This window comes from Halictus rubicundus, chromosome 11, assembly GCF_050948215.1.
Source record: "Halictus rubicundus isolate RS-2024b chromosome 11, iyHalRubi1_principal, whole genome shotgun sequence".
Classification (NCBI taxonomy): Eukaryota; Metazoa; Arthropoda; class Insecta; order Hymenoptera; family Halictidae; genus Halictus; species Halictus rubicundus.
In genome coordinates, this window is record NC_135159.1 from 15,475,123 (window position 1) to 15,497,243 (window position 22,121).

The 22,121-nt window shown below is 46.0% G+C and overlaps 1 protein-coding gene across 1 annotated transcript; it reads right to left on the minus strand.

Moving 5' to 3' along the window:
• Window positions 1-725: 725 nt before the first annotated feature.
• On the minus strand, window positions 726-21,794 carry LOC143359181 (uncharacterized). Its single transcript, XM_076796930.1, has 28 exons — window positions 20,384-21,794; window positions 18,423-18,562; window positions 18,183-18,343; window positions 17,676-17,749; window positions 17,421-17,530; window positions 17,023-17,237; window positions 16,796-16,904; window positions 16,589-16,683; window positions 16,250-16,313; window positions 16,113-16,176; window positions 15,778-16,005; window positions 15,404-15,509; window positions 15,072-15,309; window positions 14,443-14,580; window positions 12,237-12,641; window positions 12,037-12,090; window positions 10,947-11,197; window positions 10,785-10,901; window positions 7,859-7,985; window positions 4,293-4,354; window positions 3,858-3,978; window positions 3,402-3,673; window positions 2,877-2,991; window positions 2,747-2,817; window positions 2,529-2,654; window positions 1,913-2,242; window positions 1,468-1,846; window positions 726-1,300 (listed from the first exon to the last, which is right to left on the minus strand). The coding sequence occupies exons 3-28, from the start codon at window positions 18,323-18,325 to the stop codon at window positions 1,049-1,051; spliced, it is 4,266 nt and encodes a 1,421-aa protein (XP_076653045.1). The 5' UTR covers window positions 18,326-18,343; window positions 18,423-18,562; window positions 20,384-21,794; the 3' UTR covers window positions 726-1,048.
• Window positions 21,795-22,121: the final 327 nt, after the last annotated feature.

A 22,121-nucleotide genomic window follows, 5' to 3' on the forward strand; every position in this document is an offset into this window, starting at 1 on the left:
CGACAGCGCATAAATCCCTGTGTTATCAACTTTATATTAAACATTATTTTGAATTATTTTTTTGTTTATTTTCTAATAAACATAAACATAAACCATTCATTACTTCGTGATTCCAGTTTCAATTTATTTACTTCCAAACATTTATTGCTGAATGGCTCTGTCGGTAATTTCCAGACTTTTACCATCGGCGATTTACCATTACCGACAGCCGATAAATTTCACGAACAGTTTGAGCATTTTACCGCTACACGTTTTGGCGCTGTACGGACCTTTGACGCGAGCAAATGATTCGTGCCGGAATTTACATTGTACCTTACGGCAGAAGAACAACAAATTATTTGCTGCTGTACATTCTCAGTGGGAAGCGTCCTCTGTCAGCATTCATTAGCGAATTAAATGGACTGTCGGCGTTGACAGAGTTAACCTAGGAAGTTCTAAAACAGTCAATATTAACAAGATAGCAAGTGTGTAAGTATGTCTAAACGACCTCTAATTAATCACGAACCAGTTCTGCAATAATGCCAGAACTAATTACCGTTTGTTTCTCACTGAAGATTAATTCGCTTCGATATTTCGGTTTTTGTAGGTTATGTTCCCGGGTACTTAAACAAGTATATTAATAAAGTGATGTGAAAAAGAACGTTTTATGTCAACTTGGATCGAGCTCGGAGCCCCATAAGCCAAATCATGGTGAAAGAGGACAAGACCGTAGAATACGCCACGACTGTCGATGGTAAGTTCCTTTATTGCTTCTCTCTTCCGTCTCTCTCTTCCTTTCGTCGATAACATAATTTACTATTGCGTATTCGCGATCATCCATACTAGTTCCCAAAAATAAAAATACAAAACAGGAAGCCCTAGACTCGCAGTACTAAACGGGAGGTACAACGATGATTGTTCAACGGATTAACTAATATCGTAACGTGATGCAAGACGTAATACTATGCGGCTTTTATATTGTACAAATATTAAGGGTAATTCTATCGTTGATCACAAGTGTTGGCTACACAGTGAAGTCAGAGGAAACTCTTCTAGAGATGATGAAGGGTTACGTGGCCCAGTCAGGAAACTCTGATAAATTGAAGACATAAGTGCCCCAAGTGGAGAACGCGAACGTCGTGATGAGGAGAGTGATCACGCTGGGTCCGATGCCAGCTATGGCAAAGTCTCTGGTCTTTATGTGGGCCGCAGCGGTGGCTATAGCGTTTGGTGGTGTGCCCACTGGCAGGTGAAAAGAGAAGGAACAGCAGAGAGCGGCAGGCAACATCAGGTACAGAGGGTGCAGTCTCATGGCGATGCACTGGAACAAAAATCGCGAACATAGTACCACCCCCGAAGTATGATTTCCAATGATCAATACACCTGCGGAACAACTTCCTGACCTCCGATGATTTTTCAATACTTTATAAATCATTGAAATCCGAGGGTAGGTTGCTGTCAGGAAGGTTCAACGATCAATCGACTCACCATTTCCGCAAGGACTGGCAGAATGATGTTCGCAACGGCAACGTTGGAGGTCAGCTCGGTAACGGTTTCTGCGAACAGGCAGACGATGAAGAGTATTGCTAGAGGATCGATGGATTGTAGAGAATCTAGGGCGTGGCCTAGAATGGAAGACAATTTCGAGCTGGTGCTGCCAGCAGAGATGGCGAACCCGCCACCTAAAACAAGGATCAGACTCCAATGCATCTTCTGGTGGATCATCTTCCAGTTGATCATGCCAGGCGATGGCTTGGTAGGCCTCTTGGCTGGGTCCGAGTCGAATGAATGCAGGAAGTCGAGTTTGGACGGAAGTATGAAGAAGAGGAGGATCACGAAGGCGGCTGCTGTCGAGTCTTTGACTTGCCTGCAAGCAAAGATGCAGACAATCGTCCTGTTTAATAACTGGGTGTCACGTTTTAACGATACCTACAAGTCAGTGATGTAGGTGGGCCAGCCGCGAGCGAATCCAGGATTCCGGAAGAACCAAAGCAGGACCACGAGCAGGAAGAGCATACCCACAACTGATTCGTGCCACGTTATAGGGCCAAGCTCTTTGTATTTTTTCTCGATCACGCTCGCCGCAACTTTTTCCCCTTGCGGGCCTATATCAATGGCGCTCGCGTCCTTACTTTCCGGCCGGAACATTCCCATGTACATTATCTGCAACCATAGCCACGTCAAGAACCCCATCAGCAACATGGGCGGGACCGAGTAGAGCATCCATGAGGTCAGGCTGATGCCTGGACTATCCGGGAAACGTCTGGAACACAGCGTTGTTTAACACGGATTACTTTGGGTATCAGGGATTTTGAGGACGGGGGTCTAGCTCCAAAGACGTGGAGATATATTTTGTGGAGGGTAGGTCCTAAATCCTACGGGATTTGTACTTTGTCCCGGGTGTGGGACGATTGGTTGGTAACACCCCCTGGGCGGAGCCAGAGTAGATAGTGGGCGTAAAATGGGAAAATCTTCCTCCCCACTTTCTCCCGTCTTTACTCACCGAGCTTGCGTGACTTTACGGAGGGAAATGAAATGCGTGAACTCACTTCTCAAAGAATCCTTTCAAAGTCAAATTGGTCCCAGTGCCAACCACGGTCCCTACACCTCCGATACTGGACGCATACGCTGCCACAAGATAGTAGACCATGGTGGTGCGTGTAGGCTTCTTCGGTCTGCAACACAGACACAGTGAGGATTGTTACGAAAAAACGAGACTGTTCGTTTCGAAACAAGTTGCACAAGTACTTGATCTATGGCTACGTACGACTCTTCGTTTGCTCCGCCTTCTTCGCCGCATCCTTCATCTTCCGGGACGAACATGCGGCCCAGGCCTTGCTAAAAACAGCACGGAATTGGAGTAGCGGCGGTGCTCGTTTCACGGGTGTCATACTTACCGCTTCGATCTCCAGGAGAACTGTCTCGATGATCGGCAGCATCATCGCCGTGGCGGCGGTGTTGGAGATCCACATGGACAGGAACATCGTCACGAAGAAGAGGCCTAAAGTTAGCCTGTGGGGAGTGTGGAGGATCATTAATGACATATTTCTGTTCTTCAGGGAGGAACCCACGTCTATGAATCGAGCAGAGCATTGTTCTACAAGAGAGGTCCAGACTATCTACATCAGGTTCCATACCTGGGCTAAGGGGTGCACATTAGAATTCACACGAGAGGGTCCAAATTAGGGCGCCCACATTAGGTCTAGGTTCAAGAGTCCTCGTTCTGATCAGGACTAGAGGCCCACGTTAGAAGATCGACATTGGGTTAGCATGTTCAAACGCACGTTCGGATCTATTGTTAAATAGATGAATAGTGTATACCGATCCATAGGCGTCGCATTCGTCCCTGAAACGAGCACCAGCGTGCCTTGGCCCGCAGAGGGATCGACGACCCTAGATCGCAGTCACCGGAGGAAGCTCACCTGCGATGGCTGCATCCGATCGTTTTGATGATCAGCAATGCCACCCGCATGTGAAGGCCGGAGTTCTCGATAACGATCGCTATCACCATGCTGCCGATAAACATCATGGTCGTGTCGTTCATGTAACAGGCGCAGGTGTCGCCGGTGCCCATTATGCCCATCAGCGGGTAGAGGACGACGGGTAGCAGGCCCGTGATCGGCAAGGGGAGCACCTCGGTCATCCAGAACATCGCCATCAAGCCAACCACGTAGAGACATCGCATCGCCGTCACCTGAAGAGTGATCGATGATCAATAATTCATGTTTCCGCGTATTTTGCAACGAGGAAAGACACGGACAGGAAAGCGAGGACATAAAAATAGACGGACCGCAAGAACCAACGAAACGTATCGTTGCTGCAAGGTCATAGATCGCGTCGGGCGTCGTAAAAATATTGGTCACGATCATTCCACGAACCTCGGGGCTTTCAACGACGAGGACGACCGGCAGCAGAACCAGAGGCCACACCACGATCACCAACGATCGCCAGTAGATCGATAGAAATCGGACCAGCAGACCGCCGACGTTCGTCGTCTTTCTGAAACAGCTGACCAGTTCGGATAACAGAGAACGGTCTTACGAGCCCGGTGCAATGTCTCCGTAAAATTAGCAGAATTAAAAAATTTCTATGACGCTGAAGTTCATTCGTAAGGGGCACCCCGCATTAGGGTAAACCACCCCCTACGGGGTTACATCCTCTTTCTAGCGCAGGAAAGTACTATAAGAAAACTTCCAAAAACTTGCTGAGACTGTTCCGTTTATGTTTGGTAATAGCTGTACGGTCTATGGAGACGTGTGTCCATATTTTTTAAATTTCAGTTCACAAAGAATGCAGCAGACACATGTACGTACCTCGTGTCCACGGAATTGTTCATTTCCGGGTACGGATTGTCGGACTGCGTGGCCATTGCTCCCTGCAGAGCCAGAAAAACATAGCTGGTGATCCGTGCAGCTTTATTTGTTTGTTTGTCACGCTACCGAACAAAAAGATAGCCACGGTTATCGCTGAACCGCGGATCAGCCGATCTACGCGCGGGAAGAACAATTTTTCCGAGACGATTATGCAAACTACTAATGCGTTTATCAGTTTCACTAAGCGGAAAGTAATGCACGTCAATACCATTAATTTCTTTTAATCTCTCCATTGTTTTGAATTTTATCTGCACAGTTTTAATCACGAGCACACGGATGTGTCATGTATTAGGAAAACAATGATTAAGAGGATAGTATTCGTGTTGAAATTGATTGGACAGCGTTGCAAAATTTGCGAACGTGTATTACTCTAGTTGTAAAAAGCGTTACGATCATGGATGAGGACATGAAAGTAGTCATTTTTCTTTTGCGAGTAACACGAGGCACCCGAGGTCATTCGAAGGTCGTCGTTTTTCTTTATAAAATTAAATTTCTCAAAAACCATGGAGAAAAGTGTGACAAAGAAAATTTTTTACTGGTTGTAACGTAGATGATCGTATACCGCAAAAACACAGAGAAGATGATTTAATTGTTATTCAATTGAAAAATTCGAGAAGACTTTACGATTCTGTAGTTACGCGTTCTCGTTTATTATCCTTCGTGCTATCCTTTTGTCCGCGAGCGTACAAACGAGAAACGGCAACGAGGGGCGGGGTCAGCGATCTGTGGCCCGTGGAGGGGAGAAGGCGCCCAGCCAATCGGATCGCGCGCTCTCGACACCCGACGCGCGACAAGCGCGCATTGTTTCCCGGCGAATTCGACGATGCGAATATTGCGTAACACAGCCTCTCGCGTGGGCTGACGGTTAAACAATTTTGCAGAGCGAAACCGAGCGGCATTGACCTCCCCAGTCCCGTTTAACCCCGTCGCTAACTGCAAAAACGCGAATATCGCGTCTCTTTATATAAACAAATCAGTTTACAAATCAACAGAACAAATTTGTCACCCTTGAACCGATAAATTTGATTCCCATCATAATTGATTAGACATTAAGAATTTTTTTTTGATTCTTTGATAAGTGATTGATCGATTCATTAGTCTAGCTCGAGGGTGAGATTGAAAACCGAGTCTACTATGCGTGAACGTTGATTATTTTTTCGACAGAAAAATCGTTTTATTGTACTGTTATTAATGTGTAAGTATCGAGGACGATGGAGGTCCCATTTTTATAGCTGTGTGAACATAGCTCACTATTGATCTCAAGTGGCGCATAAACAGCGGAGTGCCGTTTATTTTAGAAAGTAAGTGAACGCAATAAACTGCCTATGCGGATCTTTAGATCGTAAAAAAGGTCATCGATTGCGGAACGGTTTTCAATCAATTATTAGCGTTACTCTGAAATGCACGAATTTTTAATTCGCAATCAAAAACGTTCTTCGTTTAAGAATTGAAACTTGAAAAGGAAAATATTGAATGCGTTCCTCGATGCATTGAAGAAGAGAAAAGCAATTAATCAACTGTTTAGCCATTTTTGATGTTTCAGTCCTTAGATATATCTTCGTAATGAATTTTTAATTGGTAACCGCGTAATTTCCGCGTACTTGGGAGTTTCGCAACGAACGCAACCGATTGAATTTCACTTTGACATTCGCAGCACGCCACCGTTTTCTCTTTCCTGCCGCCGAAAACAGTTTTTCAACCCGCCGGTTGCCTCTGTCGAAATCCGAAAATCTGCCACGCGAAATTGAAAGTGATCACCGCATACTAGAAATTCTAACGAAATTGCGAGCACAGAACCGTTCTCTGCTCTAAATTGTGCCAATTTGTCGCGCGGCGGCGATCTAGCTAGGCGAGAGTCAATTTTGGTGTTGATTGAGCTTTACAAAATCGTGTTACATAATAAATAACACGATGTCCAGTGTTTCCAGAGCGCGGCAGAATTTTGTCGAAAGTTCTTGAAATATGATTTATCGCATAGAACCGTGAATTTTGTGGTCTAAACACCGCGCAGAAGAGGATCTTGTTTGCACGATGATTAAACGAGGAGAATTGTTCTCAACAGCGTTGAAATACAATTCGATACGGCCGCCAATCGATAAGTTGGCATATTCGCATAACCCACAATGTATCGTGAAAAGCAAGTTGCTCGAGAGTGGTCGCATTAACCCTTTGCAATTGGATTACTCGATCGCAAGTATCTTTCGTGAGCCATAATTGATCGCGTGTCCGCGGAAGGGAGTGTTGCAAATTTTTCAAAAGTTGCTTCTCACGATCAAATAGAGTGTATTGCAACGAACGCTATTTTAATGTTTTCGCACTAAAAAAAACTGGCTCTGGACGTCCGAAATAAGTTGAATAATTTTATGTTTGCTGTTGATAAATTATCGGTTTTCTAGTTTGATTTTTCCGATTTGAAAAAAGGGCGTACACCAACCGCTTGTTCACCGGTAACAGTGTGTAGAAGTTTTTTTTTTTAACGGTGTCCTCTAAGCTTTGCGACACGTAACGTACCGTATGTTCTTGTAGGCACGCATTATTGTTTTCTCTTTGAACGAGCGACACGTGTCGTCTATCGTCACTTAAAAATATCCATAAATATCGTTCGACTACGTGCAGTTCAGTTGAACAATGTATCTCGGTAACTATTCAAAATTGTCCGACGGTCCATTAACGGAACCGCGTTCTCGAATTTTTTAAACATATCCAAACGTTTGCAATCTTGAACAAAAATATACCAGCCTGTTCAGGAAAGTCTACAGAATCGTTCCACACAAAAATGATTTGTGTAGCATCAGCAGTCAGGTCAGAAAAAATTCTCAAAGTGAATTGAAAAATAACAAACCGAGAAATCCAACCGAATAGGGTTAGGGTTAAAGGCGGCTCGCTCTCTTCAACAATTTTTTAAACATATCCAAACGTTTGCAATCTTGAACAAAAATATGCCACCCTGTTCAGGAAAGTCTACAGAATCGTTCCACACAAAAATGATTTGTGTAGCATCAGCAGTCAGGTCAGAAAAAATTCTCAAAGTGAATCGAAAAATAACAAACCGAGAAATCCGATCGAATAGGGTGCGCGTTAGAGGCGGCTCGCTCTCTTCAACAATTTTTTAAACATATTCAAAAGTTCACAATCTCGAAAGGAAAAATACCATTTTATTCGGGAGACTGTCCAGTGTGATCCCGCAGAAAAATCATTCCCAAATCTCCCACAGTTAAGTCAGAAAAAATTTCCGAAGTCAACATACTACTTTCGAGCCCCTCAAAATTGGATTTCTCGAAAACCGAGGCCGACGACGAGAAACGGTTTTCGGCATAGCATTCGGCGCGTCAGGATCTTTAATTACCAACCGGTGAGAAAAATCTACAAAATTCCTAACGAATGTTATTGTCCAGACAATGAGGTCCCGATCGGGTTCAACGCACACTTCCTACACTCGGATCGATTCTGGACGGGATCTAGATCGCTCGGGACCACTGTGGCAAACTTGAGGCGTAATTCCGTACCGCGTCGATCGTCAAGGATTCACAAAATCGAGATCGCAGGATCGATGGCCCCGGGAAGAACGCGGCTTTTGAAAAGCGACGGCTGCACGCGCGCCGCTGCACCACTGGCCGTCGATCTACTCGAAGGCTTGCGGAGTCTCTCGTCTCTGATTAAGCTATCACCCCTCTCCTCTCTCTCTCTCTCTCTTTCTCTCTCTTCCCCGATCTCCTTGGCTCTCTCTCTCTCTCTCCCCCGGGTGTCACTCACTCGGACTCAAACGACGCTTCGTTTTCTTCTTCCTCTTCTTCTTGTTCTCGTCCTCTTCGTGTCTTCTCCCCCTTCGACCAAGGTCTCTCTCTCTCTCTCTCTCCCCTCTCCCCTCGCTCGTTTTGCTCTTCTTGAGAGAGCGGAGAGCTCGCGGCACTCTTCAACGACTGGTACGTGAACTCGATAAACCATCGTTGCAGAAGTCGCTGGCCGACGCCTGACCTTGATGCGTTCTTCCGCGGTGGCCAGCCACGAAAAACTGCCCCCCACCTGTCCTCTCGGGGACTCAGGTGAGGCCCCGGGCCCCCCAAAGTGGGACCCCAACTGGCCGACATCGATCTTAACCCGTTTCCACCGGCAGGAAGATGTGCGGTTCACTTCGCAAAAATAGGCTGTCTCGGTTAATTGTTGCTCGTCCGTCGACAGCCAGTGGTTCGCCACGAATTGGCTGGGTCAGCGCTGCTAATTATTGTTTGCACACCTACGCGACGGAACGCACGTTCAGGGACAACACTGCCCGGGTCGATTCCGACCCGATCCATGTTTACAGGCATCGTTTGCTTAGCTCCTGCTGATTAATTTGAATCAGAGGCTGTGTAATTGGATGCAATGAAAGACGGACTGGACAAAGCGGCTTTGAAAGTATGCTGGAAAAAATTGATTGAGGACTGCCTAAATTGAACTAACCGTTTTCGCAACGCTTGAACACATTCACATCTCTTGTAGCAATATTATCTAAAAATAAGTATTTTATGAAAGGATCTTATACTGTACGTTATCGAGGGATTTTAATGTGTGTTTATGGCGCACGCAACTATGCAGGATACAGGTAATTAAAGATATGAAAATGTTTATTTCAAATGCGTGATTTGAACAATTCGGTCCAGTGCGATCCATTGCAACGACGAATTTAATCCAGCTATAACTATTGTAACTCCAGCTATAGCTGTAACTATTTGTCAGCAATAATAAATATCCATTAAGCAACTGTTCCGTTATTCAATTAGTTCGTATAATCGAGGTTGTGCAATTACACACACAGACACACGCCAGAAATTCCCGTAACATGATCTTCCATCTATTCTGCACGGTCTGACGCACGAAAATCGCAATGTACTTATGACCGCCACTTATCCGAGTCATAGCAGATGATTCTTCTATTTCAAAGACCGATCGAGATACTAATAAGCTTCATTGAAAAGGAATATTTTCTTGGTGATTGTCGGTTCAAACGATTCGTTAGAGACAGAGTTCTCCGAAGTTTCCAGGGTGTTATCGTGGTCCGCGAGGTGTTGTTTTACAAAGTTATGGGACAGATAAGATTAGGATGAACGCGGGGGATGAAGGGTTTCGACGGTGAACCCTTCGAGATGTGTGTCCCCCGTTTCGGGAAGGCTCGAGACGACTGGAAAACCGAGGGGACTAATTGGAAAATTGCATCGAAATCGTTTCAGCTTGCGAGCTGGTCTCTCTCTCTCTCTCTCTCTCTCTCTCTCTCTCTCTCTCTCTCAAGAGATAGGATCAGTTAAACTGATCAGCGGACGTGTGCCCGTGGCCCGATACGACACATTGGGGAAGCGAAACAAAGTCGACGGAGCATTCAAATCAATTTAATCGGGTAATTAAACCCGCTCACGCTACCGTTCGTCCTCGTTCGTATTACGCAACGCGTCACGATTCGAGGAGGACGTAAACACACTTCGTAAAACGTTCTGTGCACGCTCCGGCGGCCCGAACTTGGCCAACTTTTCTCTTTCTCGATTCGTATTCCGACAGCAGAGTCTCGGGCGCCTTCGGAAATAGAGCGGTCACTCCTCAGAGTGGCCCCTGGTGGCCACAAAACTGCTCCGGATGATCTTTAGTGATTGTTCAGACTGTTCGGTGATCTACTGGCTTAAGTGTCGCTATTTGCCCCCATTTGCAAATCGTTCATATTCAGGGTGCGAAAAGAGTACGCTATATTGCGAGGAAAATGCCTTTGGGAAAATTGTGGGGCTCAGCAAAAGAAAAACAAAAATTGTTAAACCCTTTGGAGAGAGAGAAATGTTGGGGCCCGCTGAAGAAATTGTGGAGCTTCTGGGAATATTCTAAAGATTAAAGTTGAAACGGTGCCACCGCTCTGTGAGTCGGATGAATGTATAGGTGACCCTGAAGAATGACCTTCTTTCCAGATAAATACAAGGTCTACGCGAGCATATCGTTCGCTGTGTTGCTGCTGGGCGTCGGAGTTCCACTATGGTGGCACACCACAGCTGTTCCAAGGGTTTCGTTACCGTACGCTGGCATCGAGCGACTGTCTGACCTTCAGGTCAAGATCGGTACCAAGATCATCCTTGCTACCACGTCCAGAGAACGAGCAGATGCTCTATCCAATGAAATAATGCAGGCGTTTAAGTCTGCGGGTGAGTCGTTGACCTTGTACCAGAAGAGGACCTTTGACCTTGACCCCCTTCAGCATCGTGTTCTTTTCAGACATCTACCAGGTGGAGGTGGAGCGACAGGTGATATCTAACTTGGTGCCTTCTGCTGATTTTGACGTTGAGGCCGGTCAACTGTTTCTCCTCGAGGCCAAGCTGCCGAACGATGCGGTTCTCGTTGGGTCGAAGAGGACCCTGTACTTTTCCACGACGACCAGTAAGCGTTTATTTTCTTCGTTCTTTTCGTTCAAGGTTGGATAACCTTAGCGAATCGGTTCCAGAGGGCTCGACCTTGGTCAAGGTGCTGTCAGAATGGATGCTGCGCGAGAAATCGTTGACCTTGACGAAGAACGCGCTCACAGAGCCGACCCTGTACAGCCTGGACGAAGAGAACAGGAGGAGGTTCCCGGCTAGCCCCGCCTACGACATCCTAATCACTGTCGTGAACCCTGATCCGGACAAGCTCAAGGTCGAGTGGGACCTGCGCAAGATGTCCGAAGGTACGTAGGACATTTCCAAGATACTCCTCCATCTTCTGTGTCCGTTCATCCTTTTTCTAGAATACGTCGAACCTTTTCTCCAGGAGATACCAATCTCCAACTTCTCCGTCAAGTCCCAATGGCTGTACTTCCTGCCGTTGGAGGTTAGCCCTAAACGTGTGCCAGACAGCAGCCCCTGGGGCAGGCATTTTGCCTTACCCGAGGACGTACTGCCACAGTTGATCACGCCGTTGGAGAAAAAATTGGGTAGGTTTTAAAACCGACACGGTTCAACTGTCTTCTGGAACTTTAGGGAATTGTTAGGTTAGACTTGCTGTTCCAGCCTCCCAGGTGAGCCTCCATCCGACCATCAATTTTGTCATCTACGTTGTGCCCTGCGACAGCGCTCCGTTGCACATTTATACTCGATCGGGGCACCGGTCCAAAGTCAACACCAACGTAGAGGCATTCCTTTCGCCAAGGTAAGAGGACATCTGCGTCGCAACAGGGTTGCCGGGACTTTTATGTGACACGAAAGCGATGCACGACTTCTTGCGATTCAATTGACACACCGTTCCTGAGCGAGCAGTTTGCTGATTGGAGCGGCGAGCCAATGGAATCGTTTTGGAGTGGAGCAATTTCTAAAGTGTAAAAATTCTAGAGCCCACCCAAAAAATTCTAGAACTTGCCAAATAATTGTTGAGCTCATGGAAAAATTCTAGAGCATACCCAAAAATTCCAAAATGCGAAAAGAATATTTGTATTCTTATAATGCTTTCCAATTGCAGATGGGGTGGAGTGGTGCTAATTAATCCCTCATTGGAGTCCATCACTAACAACAAGACCGGTGAGCCAGTGACAGTGGTGCCATCAGAGGCCTCAGTTGTTGGCACCTTCCTCGCTCAGTTGAAGCTTCTTCTAGGCATCCCGGAGCCGGTAATCACAACACTGATTAGCCACAGTAATAATATGAATGTGGTCGTCTGATAACTTCGATATAAAATCAGCAATTTTAAGTCCCTAAATCATGCTCACCTTACAACTGCCCTCGTTGTAGTGGTACCGACTTAAAACTTGAAGACAGACCACCTGAATCCTCATACAGAATTGTCAGACCCTCGCCCGTTGGTTGATACCCCGATACACAAGCGTGTACACCGGGTTGCCATCAACAGGCGTCTAACTTCGTCGTTCGAAGGTTGAATAGAACTTCTTGTGACATTCTTTCTTCAGACATTGATCCCAGGCGTGACCATCGCCTCCTCGGTGGGATTAAAGCTGAACAGCTGGGAGATCGACGCGTTGATGCGTGTACGAACAATAGAGCAGCTGACTTCGGCCAAGCTGACTCTACAGTCGCTAGCCCAGCTCCTGAAGGAGATTGGGAACATCGTGATCACCGACGTGGTTGGGGATAGAATAAAGACTGCCTTGCGTTTGGTAGAGTACTCTGCTGAACGACTAGCCAACGGGGACCTGGAGCAAGGTTTCCTAGCCAGCAAAAAGGCGTTTGTCGCTGCTGAGGCTGCCTTCTCAGACCCTACGCTTCTAGCCTTGCTGTACTTCCCGGACGACCAGAAGTGAGTAAAATCGTTGTGCGAAATAGAAATTTTCTTCATCAATTGGGGATTTCCTTCTCCCTTCGATAATTTTAATAGTACAACACTAATATGTCGGGACTCATAAATTCTTTTAATCTTCCACCGTTTCAAATTGCAGCTACTCATTTTTTCTCTTAAATGCACAATATCCGTCGAAAATGTAAACCTATCTACTAATCCTTGGCTGTTTAATTGTTATTACAGGTACGCCGTGTACATTCCTCTGTTTCTACCTGCCATGATACCGGTGCTGCTCTCTCTGAAGAACATCTACAGGTACTACGTCACTGGAAAAACAAGGGCGTAGCGTTCCGATTCCTCTGGAATCGAAACTGTCGTGTTTTCGAAACATTGTACCGCGACAATCTGTTCGCAAGAAAAATGATGATGGACTAGAGAAAAGAAAAAAATATATTGAGCCAGTCGGTATTCCATCGTCGAGCGTAGTTGACATTACTTTTCTCCTCGACTGTACATCGACAACGCGCACGCACGTGCCCGGAATCCCAACTTTTTCTCTCGTTATTAATTCTTGTGCACGGATAATACGTTCACAATGTTCTCTTGCGTTACGCGTCACGGTGTACAACACCTTCAGTTAGCGCTGAATAAGATGTTTGTTCGTACAGGTACACGTATGGTTTCGTCTCTCTGTACACACACACGCGAGCAAGCAGTCATAGTCGCATTCATTCATGCACGCACGCACGCACGCACGCACGCACGCAACAGAGGCGTACAGACATAAACACACATACACGGTCGCACGCGTATCATCAACATCATCCGAAAATTGTTCCAGCACGCATACAGTTACATACATTTGTTTTACCAGATTTCAAATTATTTATCATTAGATCGTTAAAAACAACTAGTAATCTATGTACAATACATGTGTATCAATCCTCAACCAGTAGTAGTTACCAAAAAGGTTACAAAATTACCAAGTTCAATCGCTATAAAAAAATCTGTTCAATTACCGCGAGACGTGTGTTTCGCATAGAATTCCGAGGAAAAAGTCGAAACGCCTGACAATTTTGACGAGCGATCGTGGATAGAGTGTTCGTTGGACGAGTAAGTAAACGCTGTCTCTGTGTACACTGTCGTCCAAAAGCGGCTGACTGGGAAACTACCGAACGGTCAAAGCGACTAGCGTGTTTTTGCAAGATATTTATATATCGTATTTTATCAAGCAATGAGACTTCACTAGGAAAACAATTTCGCTAATTGTACAATAAAAAAATCTGGGACCGCTTATTTTAATCGGCCCGGTAGCTCCAGCGTTGAACATCGGAATCGGGAATCCCAAAAACGTCAACTTCCGGTCCAAAGGTTTATACCTAGACTGCGGATTTTCTGCATTTATGACAAGATCGTGAGGCGAAGTGTTCGTCGCGCCTATTTTCGGCTGAGAAAAATGTTTGACGGAGGAAGTTCATTTTTATGACCGATTTAGAAAATTCTGATTCCGTATAAAAATCCGCAGACTATCGATAACGCACTTTTGGCCGGCAGTGTACGCGCGCGCGCGCGTGCTGAGTATATATCGCAACCAACCCCCTGTATCGCCGCACACCAGCGACTGAGTAACAAAATCCGACACGCCCTCCATTCCGTTTTCCGGATCTCGATCGGTAGTTGAACGTTACTAAGTGTAAAAATAAATTAATCGATGAATCGCAAAGCTTACACGTACGACAAAGAAATAGAAAAAGAGTCGAAGATGAAAAAAGTAGTATTAGAAAAAGAGAGTAGGAGAAGAAAGGGAGGAGAAAAGGCGGTGAGAGAGGGGAGGATAGAGAGAAATAGTGGAGAGGGGGGGAGTAGAGAAGAGAAGTCAACGAACGGTTTGAACTAGCTGTATCGCGTGTTGCAGAGCTTCTGCGATATTCTGAAAGACAGGTACACCTTCGCGCGTCGCGTAGTCCGACAGGTACATTCTTCCTCGGTTGTAGTCTTTTGTGGCTTGTTCGGTTAGCTGAATACAAAAATTCGATTTTCACAGAACGAGGAAGCCGAGAAATCATATACAGCACTTCCCCGTAACGTCTTGATCTCTCAGGGGCCCGGCGAGACGTTCTGGAGCAGTGAAGGCTATTTGTACGCTCGCTCCGATTGGCCAGCGCCAAGTGCCAATCGCTCGTAGATGGCGCCACGAGGCGACTGAGACGCGACGTTACGGAGGAAACCCTGCGCAAGTAGATTCCCTCTTTATCCGGTCTCGCTTCAAAACTAATAAGTATTTTCCGTATTTCTTTTTCACTGAAAACTTACGTACACAAGACGAGTCACTTGTTCAATGGTAGCTTGTTTGTTTTTTAATTATATTTTTATGAAACGTTCACCAATTATTAAATTGTACGTACCGGTTAACCGACCATCATCTTTTGTTGGAAGAATTTTTTCCAAGTGAAGTGACTCAAGAGGGAATCTACTGTATGAAAGAAGGTTAGGCTGACGAAGTCTCACCTTTTCACCGGAAACTACACAACCTTCAGGAAGCGTCTGAACGCATAAAACCAGTTTAGCACGCAGTCCTATCAGATGAGCTGCCAGTGCCATTATAGTGATGCCGCGCGAGTGCTGCGGCACAATCAGCAATATTAGCCGGGAGTTCTTCATCTTTTGCAACTCCTGCGGCAACACCTTCACGTTGTACTCGTTATACTCGTTCAGGCACGGCCGGTGCAAACTGAGCCCCCTGGACCTGGAAGAAGAAACTTCCACGTAGACTCGCTGCGACGCTGTGCGGCCTTTTTTGCGAAAGCGATGAACGTGTTTAGAGGGTCTCGAATGCTCACTCGATGGAGGGTTTCGCAGCCGTCTCCAGCCAGAACTGGTCCTCGCCGATCACACCGACGTACAAGTCCCTCTTCTCCGTTTCCATCACGAGCGAGTTGGTCCAATCTAAACAGCGCCACCGGTCAAATCGTATGCGTTTCTTATGGGGGACACTGTCACGCCACGCCTTATCGAGTAGCATAATTGAACCGGTGTCCAGAGGAAGTACACTCCAAAAAATTGACCGGGAGGACGGAGAAACAATTTACTTGTTCCATGCCAATCGTGGTTCTTCTAGACACCAGTTCAATTAGTGTTGCGACCGCTCCCACTATGTTTTCATGTGCACGCGTGTTACTAACGACCACTGGAAACTTTTGAGAATAGAAAATACCTAGAAAGCGGCTAAAAGGTTGCACGATAGCTCTGCGAAGAAATTTCGAGGCCTTCCTACATATTATACTCCAAACTGAAGATATCTCACTTTCACAAGAGACGCCATTGCTCTTCGTCCGCCACGCCGATTCCCTGGCAAGGGCGCAGAACTGTTCGAAATTTATCCGTAATTCCGTTGGGTCTTTCTTCGCCGGAAACCCGTCGTCTATCAACCTCCTGTACGTTTCTAGAAACATATATGTGAATTTGAAGTTTGGTGAACGCAACGGATGGTGTTCGGTCGCGAGGGTCCTACGACGTTGCAGTTAAAAAAATCAAGTAAGAATCTATTACCCGACTTATTTACCACATTCAGCAGATCCGAGACCGACACGTTCGACTGTAGCGCCAGCCAAGCCTGCAATCAAAGAAAAATATTAATTAGCAACGACATAATTCGAGCAGAACGAAATTTACAATGTGATACTTACTTCAGCTAAATTAACGCTACCGGTGTCGTTAATGTCCATGGACTTGAAAATGTCTCTGAGCGTACTGCGATAAGGAAGATCGGTTAAATTAGTAACAATGTTAGTACTGATCGACTATCCCTGGCAGAAAATGTTCGATATAAAAATAACTATGCTAATAGGGGATTTAGTAAGCCCCTATTTATTTATCTAGGTTGTGGCTTGTTTGTTTCACCCACTAATTCTTTCTATAAATGTATAAAATCCGCAGTCTGGTAATAAAGATGATAATTTGATCGAATACACTTTTTGCCAGGGGCGTACCAAGCTGTGCAGGCTGTAGATAGAAGAGGGCCTTACACGGAGTCCGTTCCATTCTGCGTGAGCGAAATCCTGACCGGTCTAGTGCCATCTTCGGAATGCAGATCTTGTACTTTAATCTCCTCGCGCAAAACCTACGGGCGTGAACGGTGTATGAGCCTACGTCAGCGATCGCGATTTAACGCGAAAGACAGGTAACAAATACGTTTACTCGATTATGTTTATTCCCCGTCGTTTCAGGATTACCTTGGACGTACAATTAAGGGCAACCGACACGCTCTCGAATATCGGTATCCTCTGCCTCTCCATGAGGTACTGTAGTACCAACAGACCGTTCATCAAGTCGTAATATTCCCTAAAGAAGGCGTGTTTTTGGTCGGTTCTCTTTTTCTGATTTGTTTGCTTTTTTGTTTCGTCATGCATCAGATTTTTGTAGGACAACGAGAAATCAGTACGTTGGTCTGATTACTTACTGAATGGAGACCGGCTCACCGAGGATCGTCTGATCCTGCCGGTACGGGTAGATCACCAGGATCAAGGACTCTCGACGCGTAGCTGCCAATTGCGCTGCTTCGATGATGCCCGCGCTGTTGCGCGTCTGATTATCTATCACGAACAGTAATACTTTCGCCGTCTGTTTCGCCTCGTACTCTTGAGCTATCAGTTCTGGCCCCCATTGCGACACTTGCTGAAATCCCACAAACCATCAGCACAGATTCATTTCCATTATAAATGCATAAAATCGGCAGTCTAGTTTGTAAGTATGGATTGTAATTTCTGGGACCTTGAATAACTTATGTGGCGTACTTATCGAACTAATTGATTTCATGGTAAACCAGACTCCCCCCATAAAATTGAATCAAATACGTACGGGGTTGTAGTAAGTGATGCCGAGGCTCTGTAGAGTCGGTATCGCTATTTCTGATCTCCATGTAGTTGGATTACAAGATCCACCCAGAAATACCTCATATGCCATTCTCTCTGGAAGACAGACAATAGAATCAGAATTCGTATAAATTAGGGATAAACTATATTAGCAAACCTAGTGGTAAATTGACTGGGTACCCGTAGACTCCAGCGATAGTAAGAGCAAAATCATGCACGTAATGTGAAATAGGGGACTTACTGGAGCCGTTTGTCCTGTTATTATCTTTCCCATCACAGTTTAACGGACGAGAGGCACTCATAGGAACGGTTGTTCTGAAACGAGATCGCATCGAATGTAGAGGAAGATTTGTCTCGGGGATACTTTTCGGCGATATTATCACACTCGAACCGTGTATCTCAATCATTCGTTTCGGATTGCAAGAGGATTCGATACACTCTTTCATGCTAGATCGGTCGTTAGACGTGTACTTTTTCGTTGGAGTGTGGTAACTAAATCAACCGTGAACGAATCCGATTGCGAATCGCCGGACATACTTCCAAATATCAAATCCTTTTGCAACGAGGAAAAGCACGCTACGCTGCATCGTCGGCAGAGTGTTTTTCTCGGCTGCGATTTATTATAACCAGTCATTTGTTGCTTCGAACCTACAACACACAGTTTTCACCTTCCTTTGTCACATGTGCGGGTGATTTGGGGAGAAAAATAGGGTTGTAGCTTTGGTGTAACGCTACTGTGTTCGCTTACCCTTCCTTGCACAAGCGTGCCAGTACAATGATGAACATGTAAAATCCTTGGTGCATCATATAAAAATCAAAACCGACTGGGATGCGATCTTTGGCTGTCGGGCATTCTTTGGAGGTTTGCGTCCAGTTTGCAAGCAACAGCATTACGTGCACCTTTTACCCCTAAAACATGTTCATAGTGAGACCAGGTTCGAACACTTCTTAAAGACTTTTTCGCCGAAGGATTCCTGTTGAGACTCACATAGAATTTGTTGACACTGGTTGACGCGAAGTTCCATGTGTATGCAATGAAGCTTCATTGTTCAGAGAGCGTAGAGTAAGCTTGTTCTCATCCAATGTGTGTATCCTTAATTGTCCAGCGGAGGACAACCCTCAGTTTTCCTAAACACATTCAGAATATTATTAGCATCAAAAGAATTAGCAATTTTTTGAGGATTTTGTGATTAGGGGATTTTTGAGTTTCTGGTGTATTAGATTGTTTTTAAGTCTAAATTTTGGCTTTTTTAATTAATTCCGACACATTCTTTCGAGCCAATGTAAATCGTAAATTGTGACAAATTTCACGAGTTTCGAAACTGAAAAGCAATAAAAGTTCAAGGAGTGCACAGTATTTATTTGATACTGGTTTTAAAGTCGTAGGAGCTGATAAAGTAATTAAAATCGCAGAGACATCTATGTATACCCATCAGGCTGTTTTCAAACGCAAGTATCCTTATCAGTAAAAAGCGAAATAGGTTAAAGTGAAAACTTGTCAGCCAAACAGTTCTCGATACTGCCAAACGTAAACAGATAAATTGCTGAAGGTGTGATGTGGGTAAACGAACACAATTCGAACGATAGGCATCGAATATTTTCTAAAAGACAGTGTATACTCCTGAAAATGGTTATAAACAGTTCGGAGACTTGTCTCCCTCGAGTGTCCCAAACAATATAACCAAATTCGAACATATCCATAACACAGTATGTGTGCGTCGCGTGCGTCAAACGAAGGTGGTACGGGGACAAGAATCAAGTTCGAAGCTTTAACAATTGATTTACAAAATTTCTGAGTCCTCTGAGTTTGATCATCAGAGCCCCTAACTTGGACTCAAGTCTTAGACTTCTGTACAGTCTCAGACTAGGTCTCAGTCCCTAACCAACTATTTCGACAGAACAAGTACAACACCAGTGGGGGGTCAGCCGATTTTCCCGCGATCGCAGGCGGCTACACCTACAGAAACGATCGAGCGGAAAGTCTTCAGGAGTGTCTGGGTGCTGAAAGAGCAGCGGGATCGATCGACTAACAGCAACCTTGGGTAACGTGAAAAGAGAGAAGGAGCCCAAGACCGTTCGCTTCCCACTGAAAACAGGAATTACCATCGGCCCCGACAATAGGAAAACAGAGAACTCGACACCTCCTGCTCAGCTAACCTTTCCATTAGGCCAAGAGAAGCAACGTGATCTCAGCAGGGACAAACCGTAAACAACTCTCCGGTTTTCACCATACGCAACAAAAAAAAAAAATCCCCAAAAATGTTTCCTACAGAAGAGAGGCCTCATATTCGTGTCGCGCAAACGAACGAACGGCACACAGTGCGTCGGTGCGAGAACACGATCGGGTATGTCTGTCAGACACACTAACCTTGACGATAGTTCGGTGCTGCATGCCCACGCATCAAGAACATATGTGGCGAGGCCCGAGTAGGAAACCGTGGAATCCGGCTGCATTTGACACGGGCCGTCAACGGTTGATCTATCAGTCGCCGAGTCAGAGGCACACGGTCTCTTTGGAAAAATGTGCGTCGAGTACTCCGTCGGTGCACTCCCGCTATTGCTCATACTTATTTATACACACCGTTATATTTAAAATGTAAGAGCGCGTCGTCGGTCGGTCGGTCGGTCGGTCGGTCTCGGTTAGAGGGGCCACTGTCGCGGGTTTTAACACTGTCCCGTGGTAATGAGCAGGATGATCGGAAAACTATAAGTGACAGTCCCGAAGAGGTACCCTCTCACGATAAAGAGATCGTGTGTGCGCGAGGTCGGCGTACCCGACGGCGGGTACCCTCGGAAATCGGGTAAACCCGCTACCGATCGAACCACACAAATCAGAGCGCTGTGTGTGCCACCGTTGAACGTCGCGCTTCGTGTCCCTCTCTCTCTCTCTCTCTCTCTCTCTCTCTCTCTCTCTGTTTCCCACTCACTCACTCTTTTCAGTATGTATACCTTAGAAGCGTTGGCCACCACTGCCCTCTCTCGCTCTATCTATCTCTCTCCCTCTCTCTCTTTCTCGCTCTGTATCTTGCTCCTCTTCCCGGACGCTAATTTTTTATTGATCCCTCGCGGTGGGTCGATCCCCGACAGAGTTCATGTTTGGGAGCGATCTTCGGCGACAACACCTCGACGAGAAACGACATGCCCGAAAAACACAGGACGTGTTGCGTGCGGTGTGTTGGTTTCTGTGTGTTCCTCCTCGCGCAGCCGCGGCACAGTGATTCTCTCGCCTCTGTTCCCTGTTCTCTGTTTGCTTGCTTGCTTGCTTGCTTGCTAACGCCACTCTCTCTTTCCCTCCGGTTCTCTGTCACTTCCCGCCACACCGATCCGCACGCGTCTAAAGCCTGCTACTTTAGAACGCGCTCGCACCGACCGAGAGACCAGACCCGACGGGAATGACGTAAACCTCCAACAATGAAGCGTGATGTCACACGCGCGGTGAAGTTCGCGGCAACGGAGGTTTCCTCACGCTCTCCGTCGACGACGACGACGACGACGACGACGGCCACGACGGGCCTCGTCATCCAACTCTCTATCGTGCATCATTGCATATCAGCATCCAATCGGTTTTCCGAATGAGACTGACAACGAAAATAAAAAAAACCACGGTATCTGTACGCGTCAGGCTCGCGCGAGACAGATAAGTGCGTCGTTTCCAAGGAGTTTCAGACGGCGAATTGTACGAACGCTTTTATTCCGCCCTGCGGAAGTCCTTCCATATTTCCAAAGCAAGTTAATTCGCCAGATAACGGTGGCGCAACACGCCCGACAGGTAAAAGTGACGTACCCACCCGATTAGCGAGTAATTTATACACCGCCGTTGTTCTTCCGTGCTTCCCCACGCGGACTCCTCGCTTTCTCTTATCGGGAATCTGTTGTCATCCTGCCGAGTTTATCGACTGCTTGGTCATCCAAGGGTGATTCTATCGTGATCTTGTCCTTTTCGGACGATAGCAGGATCATTTTTTCGATGCTCGAATAGTTACAGTTCAGTATCGGAACATTCGTGGAATACAATTTACATTGCAGAGTCGTGACCTTGTTCCTTGGGCAATCGCTCGCTATTTTTAAGTTTCTAGCGTGTTATCGGGATTATGGGCGAATTGGAATACTGCTATCTTGAAGTGCATTCTTTTAGCTTGAGTTTTAGCCCTTGAACGTTTAATAATCAGGGAAGGAAGGTTTGAGAAATAATTTCTTTGAAACCCATTGCAGCTTTTGTGCTCTGGAGATACAAGCGGTTTCCATTTTTTAATTTTTCAGTATGCTAACGTAATTATGGTCGAATTGTAGTACATGCATTGTAACGAACATTCTTCCAGCTTTAATTTCAGCTAAGAAAAATTGAGAAATTCTCACGGAGAAGTTTCCAATATTGTTTTTTATTGCACGCGAATGAACCTTGCCGTTTTCCCGACAAGATCCCATGCTAATTCCGGCAGGAATCATCTGGTTGTATGAAATGTTCGCACAGCGCCATTTCAGGTAGTGTCAAAACGCTCAAACTGTTAGCCAAACACTACCGATAAGGCAGTGTTAGGACACTGTCGGTAGCGCCATCCGTGGCAGAACCGAGCTTCCTGATTCTACCGCTAGTGGCGCTCTGTCATCTTTCTCAACAGCTCTGTCGATAACGTTTGGCTAACAGTTTGAGCGTTTTGCCACTACGTGCTTTGGCGCTGTACGAACA